The sequence below is a fragment of the Ciconia boyciana genome, chromosome 1 (assembly GCF_034638445.1).
Source record: "Ciconia boyciana chromosome 1, ASM3463844v1, whole genome shotgun sequence".
Taxonomy (NCBI): domain Eukaryota; kingdom Metazoa; phylum Chordata; class Aves; order Ciconiiformes; family Ciconiidae; genus Ciconia; species Ciconia boyciana.
This window is the reverse complement of record NC_132934.1, coordinates 68995656-69015245: the sequence shown is the minus strand read 5'-3', so window position 1 is coordinate 69015245 and position 19590 is coordinate 68995656. Positions and strand designations below refer to the sequence as shown.

Sequence of the window (19590 nt, the reverse complement as noted above, 5' to 3'; positions counted from 1 at the left end):
AATACAGAAAATGGAAGAAACCTTCTCTTTTAGCTAGAAGCTAATTTTTATGTGTACTACTGTCTTGCTGAGACAGGAATGCAATAATGTAATTTTTACATGAACATGTAATTTCATGATATCACTATTTCATATTATGCACTAATTTTTGGTACCGTGCAGTATTTCTGCACTATTCAATGAACTAGCACTTTTTTCTAGTCCTGTTTCTGTGATGTTAAATGATAAAAATTATTATGGTATCGACAGTGTGAAAATTCCTAAGTCTTTTTTCCATTAGAGACTATTGCAAATGAAGAATACCATACCTGAGTATTGTCCATAACTATATTACTTCACACAGATATAATGAAATATGAAGAGAGGCTGTCTATTCATCATCCATATGCTATCTACTTAATGTAAGTAGATGTATCCAGGAATACTTAATTATGAGTTTTTAATTTCCCTCCAAAAGGCTAAAATGCAAAGTAATCTCCCTCCCCCCACTCCCCCCCGAGAAACTTCCCCTCACTATAAGTCACAAACCCCCTAGCTTTTAGCTAGGTCATCATTTTTGGAACTTCTCCCAGACATCCAGGAAAGTTAGGAAAAGCTCTCTTGACAGGGAGAGTTATGACATGATAAGAGTAAGAGCTAGTTTTTCTCCAGGCATCTGCCAGGGTTAAATACTTGCTCATGTCTACAGTAACTGCACACGCTGTGCTGAAAATCACAACCCTCCAAGTAAGTACAGAATGCAACTTTTGTTGTATTTTCTGTAACATGCTGTAAAAGCTGATGGAAATTTAAATTGTTACTGGAAAGTTACATTACTAACAAATCATGATGCGTATTAAAGTCTCTACTGCATATATATATCCTGTTTTCTAATGCATAGCCAGCTTGTCACAGAATCTCTCACAGAAAGGGTTGGAGGGTCAGTTGATCCCCAAACTACCTACTGGCTATCATTGCGTCTAGCCCAAATGAAAAAGGAGGAATAATTTTCATATATTTATTCCATTTAGATTCTTATGAGGCATAATTGTTTTTTAGAGCCTGTATTTGTTCATACCCGCTGCATTTTCATTAACAAAAGTCCTACACAATACTGAGAGACAGACAGTAAAACTTCGATTCACATAAACTGTGAACTCAGAATCATATTTTTGCTTAATTATGAAGAACATGTAACAATGCTAAGTCTCATCCTTTATGGTGAGCTAGGAATGATCTGGTGACTGACAAGAACAAGTTACCTCTTTAAAAATGCTAACAGATTTCTTAAAAAACTGAATTGCAAAGCAAACTCATATCCTCTCAGCACTTTATGTCATGAGTTCTGTCCTAGAGGACAGAAGGAGGATGACCTAGAACTGAATATGCCATTTAGTGAAATTATAGCCACCTGCGTAGGCGTTAATGGCATCTAGTCAGGCCCAAGGAACACTAACACCTACAAGGCTGGGCAGCACAGAAAAGTATCCAGGGACAGGGAGGCCAAAACTTCTCCCCGATGTAATTAATGTCCAGAAAGTACTGGGAGAGGAAGGGAGAGAAAAAGAACATTTTGATCTGAATAATGCCCAAAGATGGATCTGAGCTCAATGAGAAAATACAGGTCTGATACATCAGACTGTTCTCTGGAATAAATCCTGCAGATGCAAGACGGCATTAAAGAATAGATTTCTACCAGGCTGAAATGAAGTAGCTGACAGTTTCATGTGCCTTAACATGTTGAGCTGTGCTATCCAAGGGATAAAGAAAGTGCGCTCCACTCAGCTGGCAGGCAAGGCTGGAATCTGATATGGCAGTGGTCTATATGGAAGAGAAATTAGGCAGGAACTCAGCACTTGAAATTCACTTACCCAGGAAAACATGTAACACCATTTAACTAGCATAACCAATTTGCTTCAAAGCTGATGATGCCTAGAAAGTTATGGAGGAAATCTTGAACTTTAAGTTCAGAAAGCTTTTCTTCAAATCTAACTGTTTCTTCAGAAGCTTTGTACACACTGTCCAAAACCAAGTTTATGAACTTAATTAGGGAAGCACAATCTCTCTTTACTAACAGCTGAAAGACGACAAACCATCATTTTCATCATGGCATGGTATTACCATCAACAGATCACATGAAAAAACTTCAGCTACCCCACCCCTCAATATCCAATCATAGCATGTCAAGAGGAAATTCTTCAGTGATTTAAGACTGGAGGTACTGGGTTTCACTTGGGTTTTCAGATTTTTGGATGTTGATATTAACTGTGTGTACTTGCTATGGTGCCTCAGAACAAATAGTTCCTGATATTTAATGAATTTAGAAGGTTCATTTGATGAGGAGGTATTTGGCTACCTATCCATTTCATTGAGCTTTGTCTGGATTCCAGTAAAAGCATTATTGAACAAAAAATTGCACATTTGTTTAGATTGAAAATTCAGTTCTTTCCACTAGAAGGAAATTTTTCCTATTTAATGCTCAATATGATAAAAGAATTATATAATCACAAGGAACAAACAACATATACTTGAGTATATAATTCATGGATTAGGAATTACACATTAAATTATCTAAATTTGGGTGTGGAAAAAGAAGAAAAAAAATAAATTTACTCGGTGCTACAGTTGTTCACTAAAGCATTCAAATATATTTTACACAGCTTCTGGACATATAGTTTGTCAGCAGCAATTAGAGACTGATGGATAGCTGCTGCAATACAGATCCAATAGTACGCAACTCCATGCCACAAGATATTCTGAAAATTCCTCCTAAAAACTCTGGAAGATGCTGGAGTGATAGAACAAGAAAATATGCATACTACCTTCCAGACGTCAGTTCCAAGTACCCATTCAAATACAATGAAATTTCAGTAAATGTTACCTTTCTAGGACAAGACAGCATATCAATTCCTTTTCACAATAGCCAAGCTTTAGTTTCTTGAAGCAAAAATTTTCTACTCCAGCCCAACAGCTTGTTTTTTTTATCCTGCTTATAGACCAGACACTCGTTAACCTCTCAGATCTCCGGAGAGTTGTGGTTTAAGGGAACCCAGGAGGAAAAGACAAATTTGGAAAGCCATTTATCCATCTCACTAGAATTGAGACATTATGGTTTTCATTCTTCCCCCACTCCCCAAAATACCAAATTTCCATCATCAGAGCTCTCTGAATAAACGAACATTTTGTTACTGGACTCAGGAAGAAAGAAACCACATGCCTGTTAGGGACAGAGAGAGGAGGAGTGGAGTATGTGCTTGGGAGCGTGTTTATTTGACTGGATTGCAGACGGTCAACCGAAGAACATGCAGATCATATATTTTTAAGCATTTCATAATGTCTTATTATTAATTCCAGCCAAAACCACCAAGACCAAAATTATCTGAAATTGGTGCTTGTGTGTCCTGACCCCAAAGCCAACAATGGTTGCATAAAAAAAACAAAAAAAAATTTCTACATTCCTCTCAGGTTTTAATTTTTTTTTTAATCGATTAGAAGGCCGTGCCCTTTAGAGTCTATGGAGAAGACAGGTCTCCATAACTAACAAATTGAAATGTGGTCCTGGGTAAATTTTACTTCCAGGAAACGAAAACGTTGCAGTCCTTGAGAGAGGGAGGCTATAAGCAGAGGGCTCTTCTAAAGGAAGGAGTTTTTATTGAACCTGTCACTTGTCATTAAACACTCCATATTTTACCTTAGCCTGATATTTTCATTAGAGCATACAGACCTTTTTCATCTGTGAATGAAAGCATTCCCTTCAGCCTTGTGTTGAATATGGGGAAAGGCTCTCTAAAATCGAGCCCACCCAAACAGGACAATTAGGTTCACAAAAGCAGGAAAGGCACTAGGGAAAATCAAGTAATATTAATACTATCATAACTTACGCACTTCATTGTTGACCATCACATCCTACTTCAATGTTAAATTTTTATATGCATTTAAGAATGTCTATTTTTAGTCTCAGAAATACTTGCATATAATTATTACAGAAAGCAACAGACACCAGTGCAGAATAAAACACAACATAAGCAAAGTGGAAAAAAGTATGTACTGCTGTATAGACATCTCTAATTGGAAAACCTGACTATAAAAAGCTAAAGATAATAAAATTATACACTTCAACACCTTTGTTCCCAAGTTTAGCTTCCCTATTGGACCACCAACCTACAACAAAGTAACACTGGAGAAAAAGAGGAAGATATCAAACAACTTGGCTTCCTCAAATGAGACAACTGGTTATTTGTTTCTTGTTCCTAGACATAAGTTGCTTATTTTGAAATTAAAAAAGAGGAAATATTTAGAGTAAAATTATGCTAACTATGCTATTCGTAGTTTTATATTTATGATCCCTCTACTGCTAAAACACTTTAAGTAAAGAATTGGATAGTACGTTGCAAGGACAGCTATACATTCTTAAACAACTCTGATACAAAGCAGCACCATTTTTTGCCACCTAATTTCTGAGGAAAAGCTGCCTCACTGCTGCCACCAAAGCTGTACAATCTCTTTGAAGTATCAGAAACTGGTGTTAAAGAGTTTTAACAGGACTTAAATTATCAGTAACCAGAATATCACTGTCTGTCCATTGCTATGTGTAGTTGCACAAATACATTACATAATTTACTGTTTGGGGGGGAAAAAAAAAAAAGAGCAATTTCAGTAGGCAAATAGGAGCTGAGAAAAAACAAATTTCAGGCTTTTTCCAATGCATTCCATTTGTGAAAAATGAAAAGGGAAAGAATAATTGTGGGGAAAAAAGCCAGAAAAGAAAGCCTCACCCTTTAAAATCTGAAAGTGCTACATCAAAACAAAAAAGATGATCTTGTGGAATGGTATCATTTGATAAATACACTATGCACATAATTGCAAGGCAAATGTCAAGTACCACTTACCTTTTCAAACTTAAAATATAGATTTACTCAAATGCAGATTACAAATCCAACCAAATATTGTATTAGTTTTAGGAATTTTTAAAGACATTTCACTAATACAAGGAGGATTGTGTTATTTGAACTTAAGCTGCCACATAACGAGAGCCTTGTGGATTGCCATAGCATTACAGCCACAAAACCCATTAGCAGATGTAGAAATGTCACATCCTGGCCTTTTATAAAAGTCTGCAGTTATGAAATCATTTTCATACACTTGGAACTTAACTATTTCAGTGCCCTCCACGTACAGGACTGGAACTGGGGGGGGAAACCACAAAATGGTGCATCTGAGAGCATTCCACATGGACACATGTTTCTGTGGTTCTTTCAAAAGTTCTTAAAGAGTTGAAACCATCCCCCTGGAATTCCACAGAACAGAGTAAAGAAGTATCTGTTTAAATTAAGGAGGGGATTTATCTTTGCTAGTGCACTATTAGGATTTATTCTATGTCTTCATTGTAGATGTATTAAGATATGTAGCCGGTTACAAGAAACAGGATTTAACCTAGGATAACAAAGGAAAACACCTATGAGAAGGCTTGATCTCTAAAGATTTAAAAAATAATTTTAAAAGCTCTCAAGGGTAGATTACTGTTTCCATGTTTATTTTCACTCACCAAAAGGAAAGGTTTTTTTGTAAATTAAAGAAATCACAGGCAAAATACGTATTATCTCCTCACTTAGCATCATGGTATCTTTGCTTTAGTTCATAGCAATAGTTTAACATTTTTATGACAGCACTTGAAAACTTACCATTTGATAAACCTATCAACAGCTAATCTCAGTAACACTGAGAAATATTTGACTTGCTTTCATACTGGTGACTTTCATATGCCTAGGTAGATTTGAGGTAACTAGATGATTCTGCAGGGCAGCAGCATATTATCATTTCAGAAATAAAGCAAACTGACTAGTAAGCATACCAAGAATTCATGAGGTAGAGTAGGATTTCACTGTCAAACAAGGATGAGTAAACACAGAAAACATGGTCCTCCAGTTACCTCACAATAATTTCAATTTACCATAAGAATACTTACTTCGTTATCTTTCATTTACTGAAGAAAAGGCACCAGTATAAGGTAAAACCAGCCGGGAAAATACACAAAACAGCTAAAGAAAAATGCTGTTAGAAGAGCAGCGAAGAAAGAAATGCCAGACCAATCTCAATGCTGAAATGATAAAATTATTTCAATGACGCACTTCATAACTGAGTTGACAGTTAAAACTATTTTTCCCTTTTATGAAAATGGGGTAAGCTATGAAGTCAACTGAGAGCGGCTGCTTTCTTTGAAGTGCTCTGGGATAGATGTGCCCTTTCAAACAATCAGTAACAAATTTCTTAGGTAACAGCTATGAAAATGGATCAGGAGGTACAGCGGAGAGTGAGGTAGCTAAGCCTGGCTGACTGGCCACATTGCTTTAGTTCAATTCCCATGTTACCTGAAGCTGTTGGGAGCTGTCATTAAGATTATCCTCTCGTCTCCTGGCCTCCTCCAGCATCTGTGCACTCTTCTTTTTCTCCACTTGCTCTTTGTGCTTCAGATTTGCTACTTTCTTATTTTGATCTTTAACTTGCCTGTAAAAGAGAAGAGCACTCAGAGCGTGGTCCAGAGCATGCTTCCCATCAGCTCCAGCGCTGGGCAGCTGGACTGGGGAAGAGTGGAACCCTCAAGTACCATCACTTCGTTTGCAGAAGGTCACCAACACCAAACTAATCCTCAACTGTTACCCTCAGCTGTTAATTCAGACAAAAGAATGTTTCATTTTGCTCATTACCATTAACCTAAATGTAGAAATTTCTGAAACAAAAACCTTAATTATTATTTGGTATAAACTATTAATCAAAAGATGCACCTGCCCTCTTGTGATGATGCAGTATGTGCTATGTAGAAATCTTTTCACTGTTCATCCACATATGTACATATAAAAAATGCAGACATTTAATAGCCTGTTTTGCTTTGGGTACCACTCAATCTAATGTAAGGAAAACAGGAGGATCAAAAGGAAAAACTAATGAAACATGACCTGAATATAGAGGACTACCTACAAGATCTAGGCAATCTGTTTCCAGAAGTAAAACTATTTATTTTCAACCTCAAGTTCTACTTGTTTACTAGATATTTTGAAGGATTTCCTATCCTTTCTTTTTACAGAAACAAGACAGAGCAAGTAAGAACAAACTATTTCAGAAAGCGTGCATAATTTCCTTTTCACTTGCATCTATGAATTATTTTTGATGATCCTGGCAACTACCATTGCCTACAGACAGGGTTTGGCCTTTCTGGGCATTAAGACACATGGAGTATTGAATCTAATTACAGACCCTTTAATCTCAACCTCCTGACCACAGAGAACTTAAGTCTAAACTTTTAGTCCAATCAAAACAAAACAGGCTAGCTTTGCTTCCTCAGCCCTTTTCTCCATAATTATATCTGGAGTTTGGATTTTGGAATAAAAGACAGATTCTTCGGTCGCAAGATTTCCCCAAAACATCATGCAAGTAGTAGAGACGGCTCTTTAATTTACTGTTTAGAAAGCAGAATGATATACTAGCTTCCTATCTGGTATGTTATCCACACAGAGAGGGATGAATGTTTCTTCTGTATTTCAGAAATACTTTTAGAACAGATCACAAACAACTCTGATTGCTTTAATATTTTCTTCAGAACTCATAACAAAAGTATGATCAAGAACGTATCTCTTTGCAATATATATGTTCAAATTAAGTGGCATATGGCTACTTATGTGTGCTTTGCGTTCTTCAAAAAAAATGTAGGTTCAACACTGAGCTCTTCTTTTTGCCATGTAAGCCAAATGGAGCTGGGAAAATTGCAAAGACAGCAATTTTTCCTTGGTGCTAAACAAACTTCTATTAGTGTGAAAAAGTGCTGATGGCCTCCAGAGACCAAGAAAAAAAGGAAAGTCCTTTCCTGATGATGTTAAAAAATTATTGGCATACTTAACTACCTTGTCCAACAGTTACAGCTGATTTGAGTCAGGATGCTTTTTAAACACAACCAGTATAATTGTGAAGTTGTTCTAACCCAGTGCTGCACACTGGCAATGGGCGCATTGCCCAGTTTGAAAGCAGACTTGTTCAGTGATTAAACAACTTATTGGAAATATTATGTTGGCACCAATTCAGCTTGTACAATACACGGTTCTATCTGTCCAATAAAACAAACATAGAAAGTACAGCTGAGTTAATGCAGACAATTAAAATATGTCAGCCCAACACATTCAATCCCACATGAGAATTCTTATTCAACTTCTACATTAAAATTAAGGGAATTAATTATTTTTTATAAACTTGCAAACCTAGATTTACCTGTTGGGAAACTGGTCTGTATTACTGTAATCTACTGGTTAGATAAGAGACAACAATATTAATAAAGCCACAACCCTCATCAGAGTATGTCTGAGGTAGATCATGTCCCGCATGGTCCAAAATATCTTCAAACAAAATATGTATTTCAAAGAAAGGAGTAATTATAAGAACATATACAACTGACATCCACCTTCTCATGTCTGAACCAAAATTAATGTCTTTCTAATATATTAGGTAGATATTCTGAGACAGAGTCAAGCTTTCCTAAAGCAGTTTAAAGATGGAAGTCTTGAAATTACCTAGTACTTGTAATACTCAGATCAATCCTCATAACTGTCATATTGTTTGGAAACTTGAATTCATGTGCAGGATAAAACTGTCACTCTGTACCTTTGATGTCAAAAAGCTACAAAAATTGGGCACTAAACCTTTCAAATGATACAGGTATCTACAGTATTACCTAAATTTCCCCAACTGTTTAACTATATAAACTGAGGTCACGTGAAACTTGAAATCTGTAAATCTAAAAGGCCTGCAGTCATTTGATGCATGAAAACACATCTCATCTTATCTCAATGCCCATGGTACCAAATGATAATTCTCACTTTTACAATACTTCATGCAGATAATCGTGTAAAAGGTTTAGCACATACAAGCCCAGAGCCCTTGAACTTGGCACCGTGAAAGTTCTGTGAAACTGTAAAGAATCCATACTGTGATTCTGTAAAGAATCCTCTTTCTTCTGTCAGATAACTTTCAGTCTTCAAAGCCAGAGAATCACATTTTTATATATAAAAACAATATTAAAAATATTTAAAAATATACACACACATTTTTAATATCAACAGGCCTCAACAGCTCGATTAATAGGAATCGCCCAAATCACTGCTCAGTAAGACGGTTCTGTTGCTATTTTGAACACTGAAATACTACTGATGATTGTTATAGAACAATTTCATCTTCACACCACCACTGAACAATGTACAGAACTGGATCACATACTGAACTGGAAGAATAAAATAAAATACAGAAAGTATGCGTCTTAAGCAAGCACACTGCAACTGGTACATTCTATGAGGAGACAGCCAAGAGGAAAATAAAGATTTGTCATAATGTATGTGCACAAGGAAGCTAATTAGGACTGCAGAAAGAAACACAGCTCTGGAATTCCCTTACTTTGAGAGCTTCATTTTATAAACTTAATGTTCTTTTAACTCTTTTGAACGCAATTACATATATATATAGCACATAACCCAGTCAAAGGGATAGTAAGGTTTTAAAGAAATCCTTAATCTGTAAGAGTATTTTTATTAAAACTGAAAAAACTGCACAAGATTAAAGACAGCAAAAAGAGAATGGATTAATTATGATGGCAACAGCTTAGAGATTTATGAGTGTTTTCTAGAAAGCATTAGTGTTAGCATGTACAGCAACTGAGTAAACACCAATCTGCAATGTGCACGTGGAATTCTCATCATAAAATAAAGAGCACATGAATTTCTGAGAGATACAAAACATTAAATATTACTATAAATATGTCTTCCTACTGAAACATCTTTTTTAAATGGGACGACAGAGAGAGAAAGAATGCTGTTGATTCTAATAAAAATTGGAGAGCCAGTTCATGATCAATGACATACAGCTTTAAAGCAGGATATCACTGTAACCAACAGAAACAATAACAAAACTAACAAAAGCAAAACTACCTCATCTCAGAAGACGTTTATTCTCAGAGTCACCCTCAAATCAAATAATAAAAAATGTTCTAGTCACATATAAAAGAAGAAAAATCTAATGAGAATGTTTATTATGTCGAGTTACAGCAAAGAATCCCACTCATTTTAGAGATATCAATTTCTTTTGCATTTTTTAATAGCAGTTTTCACATAATTACTTTTTTTGAGGTACGGCTCCTAAAAAATGTAGCACTCAAATGTGGAAAATCTTTTCCATTGCTTAGAATCTTTCTCCGTTTCACAGTATGTCATGCCAAGTACTGTTACAATGGAATATATTAGAGAAAAGGAAGTAGAATCCAAATCAGGCTTCTGATTCAAAAGAATAAAACCCAAAGTCTTTCAGCTAAAGACAGGCCAAGACTTTCAGACTTAATCATTTCACATCCTTTGATTCTGGGTGCCCAATTTAAGCCATATGCCTGACAAAAAAAAAAGTAAGATTTCTCAGTCTGGACACTAAAAATAACTATTAATTCCTATGACTTTTTCCTTTTTTTAATGAAACAAAGCTGCATCACTTAAAAAAAGCCACACCTTTCCACTTCTCTACGAAATTCTTGAATTTCTAGTGATGAGGTACAGCCAAACACCATGGGGAATGAATTAAAATAATTACAATAAGTAATAAAAATGTTCAAATGAGAAGATTTCACATTTTAAAATAATTTTAAAAAAGGAAGACGAATATAGGCAATAGAAAACCAGTGGACTATCAAGCATTCCTGAAAAGTCACTTTGTTACCTATGAGTCCTTTGTAAGAGTTTTCCTCCCTAATAAGATTAATTGCTTTATAGGCCCTATTATTTATTAAGGCTTTTATAAAATTAATTTTTTTTGTACTAACATGAATATTTTTTGCATTTTCATACTAATCTCATTATCTTTTACTGTAATGAACATCAGCATATATAACTGTTAATTCTTTCCTCATATGGATTTTCATGCTACATGTTAATGTAACGTCATTATCGTCATCTGATTATCTTCTCTGGCATAATTTCAGATGTTCTTCTTGTAAAATAAAAGGTGACAAAATGTTAACTGAAAATATGCATAAGTTAATTTGAATTTATAATTATATTTTAATATATTTTTCCTTCACAGTTATACGCCTAACACACAACAGTGTTTTTATAAGTATACATTTACAATGCATTCGAACCACCACAGAAGCTTACCTGCAAGGTAAAATGTATACACACATAGTATATTTCCTAATGAATACACACACTAGGGAAAAATATACAGATCTTGTGCACAGGTATAGAAACAGCCTGTTTTATTCATCTGACTTAGGTACTCAGAAAATATTTCTATGTGTCAGTCAGCCATGTCAGAAAGATTGTTCAGCTCGATCCTTCATTGACGTAGCATTACCACCACCCACAGGACAGTCTTGCTGCAGCTACTAATCCTGATGGGCAGATGAACTTCATTTGCTTTAAAGCACACTTTGCTCCTCAACATAAGTTAAACTGATGCAATAGTCAATGTTACTGAAAAAAACTGCAAAGAAAACCATATGCAATGAAGTAATATATTATCTAGTTTAAAACTGCCAATGTGCCTTGTATTATGAAATATTAGATTCTAGAATGTATAATACAGAACCATAGAATATCTCAAGTTGGAAGGGACCCATAAGGATCATCGAGTCCAACTGCCTGCTTCTTGCAGGACTACCTAAAACTAAACCATATGACTAAGAGCGTCATCCAGATGCTCCTTGAACTCTGACAGGCTTAGTGCCGTGACCACTTCCCTGGGGAGCCTGTTCCAGTGACCGACCACCCTCTCAGTGAAGAACCTTTTCCTAATGTCCAGACTGAACTTCCCCTGACGCAGCTTCATTCCATTTCCTCGTGTCCTGTCACTGGTCACCAGAGAGAGGAGATCAGCACCTCCTCCTCCACTGCCCCCCTTGAAGAAGTTGATATCATTGCTTAAGACCTCAAAGCACTTTGTAGTCCGAAGAGGCACAGAGGAGTACATTTATTCACTTGTGGAATGAAATGGAGAAGCCATCTGAAAGACTGTAATACTAGAGCAATTTAGGTCAGAACCCAAAACACACTATAATGGGAAAAAAATCCGGAAGAAGATGGTGGAAGGCAGGAGACAATCAGCTAAGTTGTCCAGACCTTTATTAGCAGTCTTGTTCACTAATGATTAGATGGGTGAGAAAAAAAAGAAATTTTTACCCCCAAAAAATCAGCAACATCAACACAATGGGATGCTAGTGGTCTGAGTTGGATTGATTTAAAACTCACAGGAAAGTGTCCAACTTACTACATTACCCCCACCATTTCTGTCATCACTTCTTTGTTTTTAAGGTCTTCCCCACCGAATATTTTAGCTGGCCATATCCTTAACCTTAACTTACAAAGTTAAAAGATCATAAACACAGTGACATAGTTTCTGGGTTGGGTTTTGGGTTGGGTTCTTTTTTTTTTTTTTTTTGTAGTTTTGGTACACAAAGAAAAACATTTACATTCTGGGAAGTATAACAGAAGGCAGCCAAGGAGAAACCCTTCCTAAAAATGTTACTTTGTTTTGAAAATAAGAAAAACCCCTGTTGTGAAAGGTTTTGCTTTAGCTTTTAGTTGCTCAAAACTCACTTCACCTTACCAGTGGTTGATCACCAAACCATGGAGAATGATGGCAGCATCTGGAAAGCCTAATTGCTTAACCTCAAGAAAAAGAAAGTGATGAAAGGAAGCTAAATAAGTGAGGAAGGAAACAGGACTGACCACATCACACAGTCCCATCACCACAACTGGGTGTCTGATTGACAGTCAAAGGAAAGTTGCCAAAGGTTGAACAAAGTTCCCTGTCTTACACATTGAAAAATTAGGATCAGGGGAGTTACACACTGCTGAAGATCTACATGGAATTCAGTATGGCTGGATTTATTTCTTTCAGAACATTAAGCATTATCCGGGCCTCTTCCTTTGCTTTGTTGGGCTCTACCTAGCAATGCCAGCTTCTTAAGAGCTTGTCACTATTCTTCAACATTATACTGAGGTAAAAAAATGGTGCATTAAATTACTAAGTAAAAGAAACAATAATTTCATTATGCTTTTGAAACATCTTGGTTTAATATTACTGCCTCTGTTGCACTTTGCATCCAAGCTAAAGGACCAATCAACATACTTTCAATGAGTTGCTCTTGTTCGGATGCACAGCTGGCAAACTCCAGCACTCAGTTACCTCTTCTGCTTGCGAGCCTCTCCTCCCACAATCTCTCATCATTTTGTTGCTCTGTTCCTTGCTGTTCTGTGCCATGTATATGACAAGGTAACATATGCCAATGAAAATATTAACAGACCCTGAAAATTTAACTGGTCTGCTATATGAGTCAAGAAGTCCCACAGTGGCTTTAAGAGATGGGGAGGGTGGACTTCATTTCCTGAAGCTAGGAAACTTTGATTTTTAAAAACAAAGTGTGTGTTCAGATCAGCACTGGAGGGGGCAAGGGGTGAAGACTAGAAAGGCTATGGGAAACCAGCTTGCCCCAAATTTTAGGAACAGGAGCCTAATGGTGTCTGACTCAAGAGGTGTGGAAGTCAAAGGCTAGAAGCAGATCTCAACTCTACACTGGTCATTGTCTTTCCTCAGTGTTAAGAATTATCTGCATGATATCAATGCATACTTCCCGATGCAGCAGCACATTAGCCAGCACATCCCTCACTCTATCTAAAATAACGTTAAGATTTTCTTCCAGAAACAGCTGAGGGGAAGATAAGGGAAAGGGGAGCACATGGCATATGAATCTAGAAACTCAATATAATAAAAAAAAATGTAACCCAAACCATCCTACCATTTAGAAACACCTCAAAGAAACCCCATCACATGACCCATTAGCAATACATAAAGTTTATAGATAATTAATTTCAAGTAGTGAGTTGGCACAAGTTATTAACGTTACATGGCATGTTTAATGAGAGGATATTAGCAAGTCCTAACTAGAAACAGCTATCAGCCTGCACTACAGATAATTGCACTAACGGACTACCTTTAAACATAATTTCTTTAGGAGTAACTAAAGGCCTTCAAACTCGGGTCCAAGCTTCTCTGAGGTAAAATATGTCAACTGTCAAGCACAACAACCTCCCACATTTGGCCATACAATGCATAATTCTAGGTTAATACAATTGTTTTTTAAGTTTTTGCTCTTCTCGTATTAATCTCTGATTCAGTCTAGCAGAAGACCAAGAAATATAATCAAAACCACACACGCTAAATCTGAATGCTACAGGTGCTTCCCCTGTGAAATGTTATTTCTCAGCGATCAGTAAGGAACACACATTTATAGAAACAATTTTCCTCATGATAGAGTGAAATGATGCGGCATCAACAGTCAGTGAATTTAGAGAAAGGTACATAATAAATACATTAACAGAAAGAGAAACCTAACTACGGACGAGAAGCACATGTCTCAAATGCATGCTCTAAGCACTACCAAACTAATCTATTTCAGGGAAAATAGACTTATTTTTTCCTTCAATCCCTTGATTGAACAAAACCAGAACAAACGAGGCTACTCTCCAGGCATGAAGCAGTAGCCCAATTACACACACACAGGGGTGAAGTCAAACGCTGTTGTCTTAGTATTCTCAAAAAAATTGGAAGAAAAAAAAGGTGCCTTAACCAACTGGATAAAATTGAGGGATTAACAACAGAGATTAACAGAAGTGTCTTCATTTTAGTGCAACAAGTCCATATCAAATTAAGCAAACCAAAGGCTTGCTTTCAGACAGGGCCAGATACAACATACTAAAACCAAGACACTCTAAAAGGTCAGGTAAACATCTATAGCACCTCATGTTTTCACTAATCTATAATTCCAGTTTTGTAGATATAATCCACTACACCTATTCAGCCCACTAATGTGCAGCTAAAAAAACCCTAATAAAATGAATGTGCAGCTTCCCAACTATTTAAATTCTCCGCATCTATTTACTAGGAAGCAAGTTTTGTGATGAAAATAACGAATAGGTTACCATAATTTCATAACTGATGTCAAATTCGAAATCAGGCTTCAGAGATTAAATATAAAATTAATTATATGCCAAGTTCTGTAATTAGCTTTGAAAGCTGACAGCAATTGAACTAGAAAAGAAACCTTTAACCTTAAATCTTGCAACCTTTAGTTTTTATTAAGCATTAAAAATACAAACTCAAGGTGAACTCTGAAATAAATCTGTTAGATAATGATATGGGTGTTCCTTTCTTAAGAAAAATACTAATGCTTTAAGGACCTTAATAAAAGCATTCAGTAGTTCAACAAATAAGTTTGTTCTGTTGTATTTTTTCTTCTGCTTTTGTTAATTGAGCAAACAGATGCAAAGCCAAAAATGACATTTATAAAATGGCTGATTAGGCCTCAATGTGGATTCCTTCTCCCTGCAACACGCTGGGTTAGTTGAATTTGGCCCTAACAGTGTGGGAAGAAGTCCCAAGGGTGCTGTTCTTTCTACCTTTAACTCCAGTGCACAAGCCAACTGCCTTGTGAACAGATCACACACAGCCAGTCACTCTCTGCTCAAGAGACCTGCACCATTTGGCTGAAAAAAGTATTTTCTAAACAGCAATAAAATCTTCCTTATGAATGGCATTTTATTGAGGTTTCAGAGGGTACTTTTGTGATCTGAGATCACACATGTCTCTCTCAACTGCAGTCCCACTAGCCAGAAAAGAAAACAAATCACAATACAGCAGTTGTTTTCTTTCATACGGGTATGTGATCTTTTCATTCCTTCTAGAATAATACCTGATACAACCAATAATTAAAAGAAAAATTGAATGTAAAAATCAGCCATTGAAACAAAACCAAAAATTAAATATAATGTAAGGAGAACAAAATTTTAAAAGCAAAGCATTTAAGAATCATGCTAGAGTAGCTTATGTTTGCCTCACAGCATATACTGAACAAGCTATCAAGAGAGAATAGTCCTCTTCTAAAAATTTACAAAAATTTGGGATAACAGTTATTATCCTGTCATTTTGAAATAGCGTATGTTAAAGAAGCAAGATACGTCTTACGCTTTCAAGCTGATAGCTACTGAAAATCCAGTCTTCAGCAAAAGGTATTAAACCGAGCAGTTGCCAAGGACAAAAAAGAAAGCACAGGGAATGCACCAACTCAGTGGAAGAGGATTTCTGATGTAAAAGAAAAACATGCATGAGAACATTGAGAGTCTTGCTCTAAGAAAAGGATGTGAGGACAGTGATGCTAGCAGCATCAGTCTGAAAAAATGTAAACCGGTCCATTTCAGGGCTAAAAGCCTGATGATTTTATGTTGCTGAGACGCCCAAATAAAAAACTTATATAATTTAGCTTATCTCCTTAAAACCAAAATTGTTTTCAAGAAGAATCTTTCAAACAGATTCTCTCAATAGATATGAATGGAAAAGTGTTTACCCTGTTAGCTATAAAGAAGCTGTACCAAATCTGATCCAAAGCTGGCCACTCCCAGGGACTATACTGGGAAAAGTATGCACAAGGATGGGGTTGACTGAAAAGCAATGTTATCACGCTCATCAAACTGTACCTTGCTACAGCATCTTCATTATCATGAGAATCTGAGACGGGAAGTATACAGCTCTATTTTGGTATCCACTGGGTGAGACCAATTTCTGTTAACGAATGCAGGCCACAATGTCTCTCAGAAAGGCATGCTTGGCATATTTCTTTCGGGTGCTTAGCAAACAGATTTATTAAGAGGTATCTCCTCTTATGAAATACATTCTGTAGCACAGGGTTTGACAGCTCACATCAGGTTAATATGAAGAGTGCCTACTGAGATGATTTGTTACAGACTTTTGAGTGCCTGGAAAATGGGGGACAGCAGCATTATTTGTAATAAATATACCACATAGAGGGCTGAACAGCCTATCTAAATAGTGCAGATGGCTTAGTTCCTCCTTCTCTGTTATAGCTGTAATGCTGTCTTCTCCGTCTGTCAGCTGTAGCACTCCAGAATACAGCTAGGAATACTTTGCAAGTTGAGCGAACACCACTGGCTTTCTGAAGAACTCAGTGAGTGTTGCAAGCAACATTTATGAGTATCTCTTCATCGGACGTTTCTGTAATAGCCTTGGTAATGTGCATGGACAAGGTTACTGGCTTACGCATTTGAGGAGGGATTTCTACCATTTCACAGTAAGTGGATCTGCTACAGAACTAGTAAGTATGTTAATGAGTATTTTGAATAAATATATTATTTTTTAACACATTCTGAAGGAGCACAGAAAAAAAAAAATCCGGTGACAAGATTCCCCATGTTTCAGACATCTGAAACGTACTCTCGCTGATATCCTCAGTGATCACAAAGTTCATTAAATTATCTCCAGTTCAGAGTATCTACTGAGGAAGATAAATTCTTTATGTATACAACTGCACTACTCCAATGAACTAGTTTTTATTTGGTGACCTTGAGACAAATGAGGCAAAATTAAGATTTTAATTGAGCTGATCCCCTTACCAGGGCAACTGCCTTGATGTAGCCTGTCACTGAGATATTTTCTGCCTCCCTTCAATGAATTAATCTTCCAAGTAATTGGGGAACACTCCTAATCATTAGGAAAGATAACAACAGCCTTTGCTATCAAGAAAAATATTCCTAACAGGAATCTCATTTATTTTTCTATAAATTATCTGTCTTTTTATATGAAGACATACATTGCAGGTTGAGAGATATTAAGTGTTGAAAATCTTATCAAGAATTACTGATGCTATGGTCAAAACAGGATACAGAAAGACAAGAGGAGAGTTCCAGTCCCCTTCTATTTTGAAATAAAATTTTTCTACCTATAATTCAAAAAGCATCCTCCACTATTCCAAGATGCAGAAGAAAACACACTCCTTCCTCTTTGGAATTTTCAAGAAATCAACTGAAATATCTTTAAAGGTTTTGGTGGGTTTTTTTGCTGTTGATTGCTTTCTGCTTGTGCAGACAGGTGTAAGGAAGAATGTAGCAGTGTACAGACTCTTTAAACTAATTAAAAAAATTAAAAAGCCATGTTGCTTTAATCAAACTCAGTATCTCTTGGCTCAAGATTAGATTTTCCCTGCAGATATTTGCAAACTAATAAGATGTATTTCTGTCCATTTAAAAAAAAAAAAGATAAAAAGATAAAAATGGATCTGGGGAAGATTGGATCTGGGGAAGATTGCATCTGTAATGGAAAAGTACTAGCAATTCATATGTGTTCCCAAAACTGTTTCAGTCCCTCTGAAGGAGAGAAGACAGCAAGCTGATCTGCCAAGAATTTACCCCTGATGCGCTCCTCCATGGTAAACTGCAGCTTTCCTCAGAGGTGACCTTCCAGGTCTTCACAAGACACGCCACTGAGACCAGCAAGTGGCATGAATTGCTCTAGTTTCATAGGTCAATAGCTTTTTACAGGTCTGATAGTCTTATAGCACTGATACCCAAGGCTCCTTTCTGGACTTCCCAAAACAAGGGCACAAGAACATCAAGAAACCTTCACTGCTGGTGCTAAGTTTCAGTTTTAGAGGTACTGAGGAAATCTTTGGTTCTGACCAGGGTGCATGAGGAGACTGAGGGATGGCAGGAGTCTGGTTTGGATGGGATCTGAACTGCAGCTACCACAAGGCAAAATTTTTTTGCCTCACGAGGTGTTTATTCTGAGGAAAATAAACTTAAACTTGATAGTGAGAATGGTTCTGAGTTTGGGTATCTGCTGTTTCTTTATAGACACAGAAAAGAAGTAACTTTTAGGAAAATTTAATGCATTCAACAAGAGTCTGATGTACCTGTACAAGTAAGTGTGGGAAATTTAACCAAAACAGATGATGCTATCAAAAGCCTCACAACATAATTTAGGAGAAAAAATAGAATAAGTTGGGAATAGCATGTACTTACCCCTTCTATTTAATGTCAACCAACACAAGAATACTTTAAAATGATCTCCCAAATTTTTGGCTGTTGTTCACACTATAAGGTTTTTGCCCAAGTTACAATAACGTTTGAAGCTTTACTTATTTAAAAATACAAAGCAGACTCCTTCAGCTACATTTCAGCTGTCATTTGTTCACGTGATCCAAGCATACTCAAAAAGAACATGGAAATAAGCAGTCAAAGGAAACAAACTGTCAAAAATTGTGTGCCATGCCCCATTTCTTTGAGCAAAGACATCTGCATATTCCATATTAAAATGTGAAATCTGTGCTGAAAGCAAGAGATATGAGAAAGGGAAGAGGCATGTCATAAACTAAGGAGTAAAAAACAACAGTTATTTGCATCTCACTGATAACCTTTATATAATGACACTGCATGGTCTTTACAAAAACTATGCCTATAACTTATAATGTAGGGAACAGTCCCTTTGATTGTGAGATATGATCATGAAACATTTCTTTAAGAAGAAATTACATAAAATGTTGCAGTTATTACATAAGTGTTGTACTCCAAATGCACCAGAAAAATCCACTTTTTTCCACATTCCGAGTCAGTGGCCACTTTTGCAGTATAAAGCATCATTTTGCAGTAGCCTAATAAAGTTTTTACTAGTAACTTCATTTAATGCTCTCTCCCAGTTTTTTCACACAGGATGGCCTAAAAGTAAATGATGAGAAAGAAAATAAGA

General features: G+C 36.4%; 1 protein-coding gene across 4 annotated transcripts in view; it reads right to left on the bottom strand.

The window, feature by feature from the left end:
- Window positions 1–19590, bottom strand: part of ERC1 (ELKS/RAB6-interacting/CAST family member 1) — a 319812-nt gene that overhangs the window by 139385 nt on the left and 160837 nt on the right. For all 4 annotated transcript variants that reach the window (XM_072873069.1, XM_072873097.1, XM_072873087.1 and 1 more), the window contains one exon: window positions 6348–6483. In XM_072873069.1, coding sequence (XP_072729170.1) covers window positions 6348–6483 — 136 coding nt within the window. The remainder of the gene's footprint in view (window positions 1–6347; window positions 6484–19590) is intronic.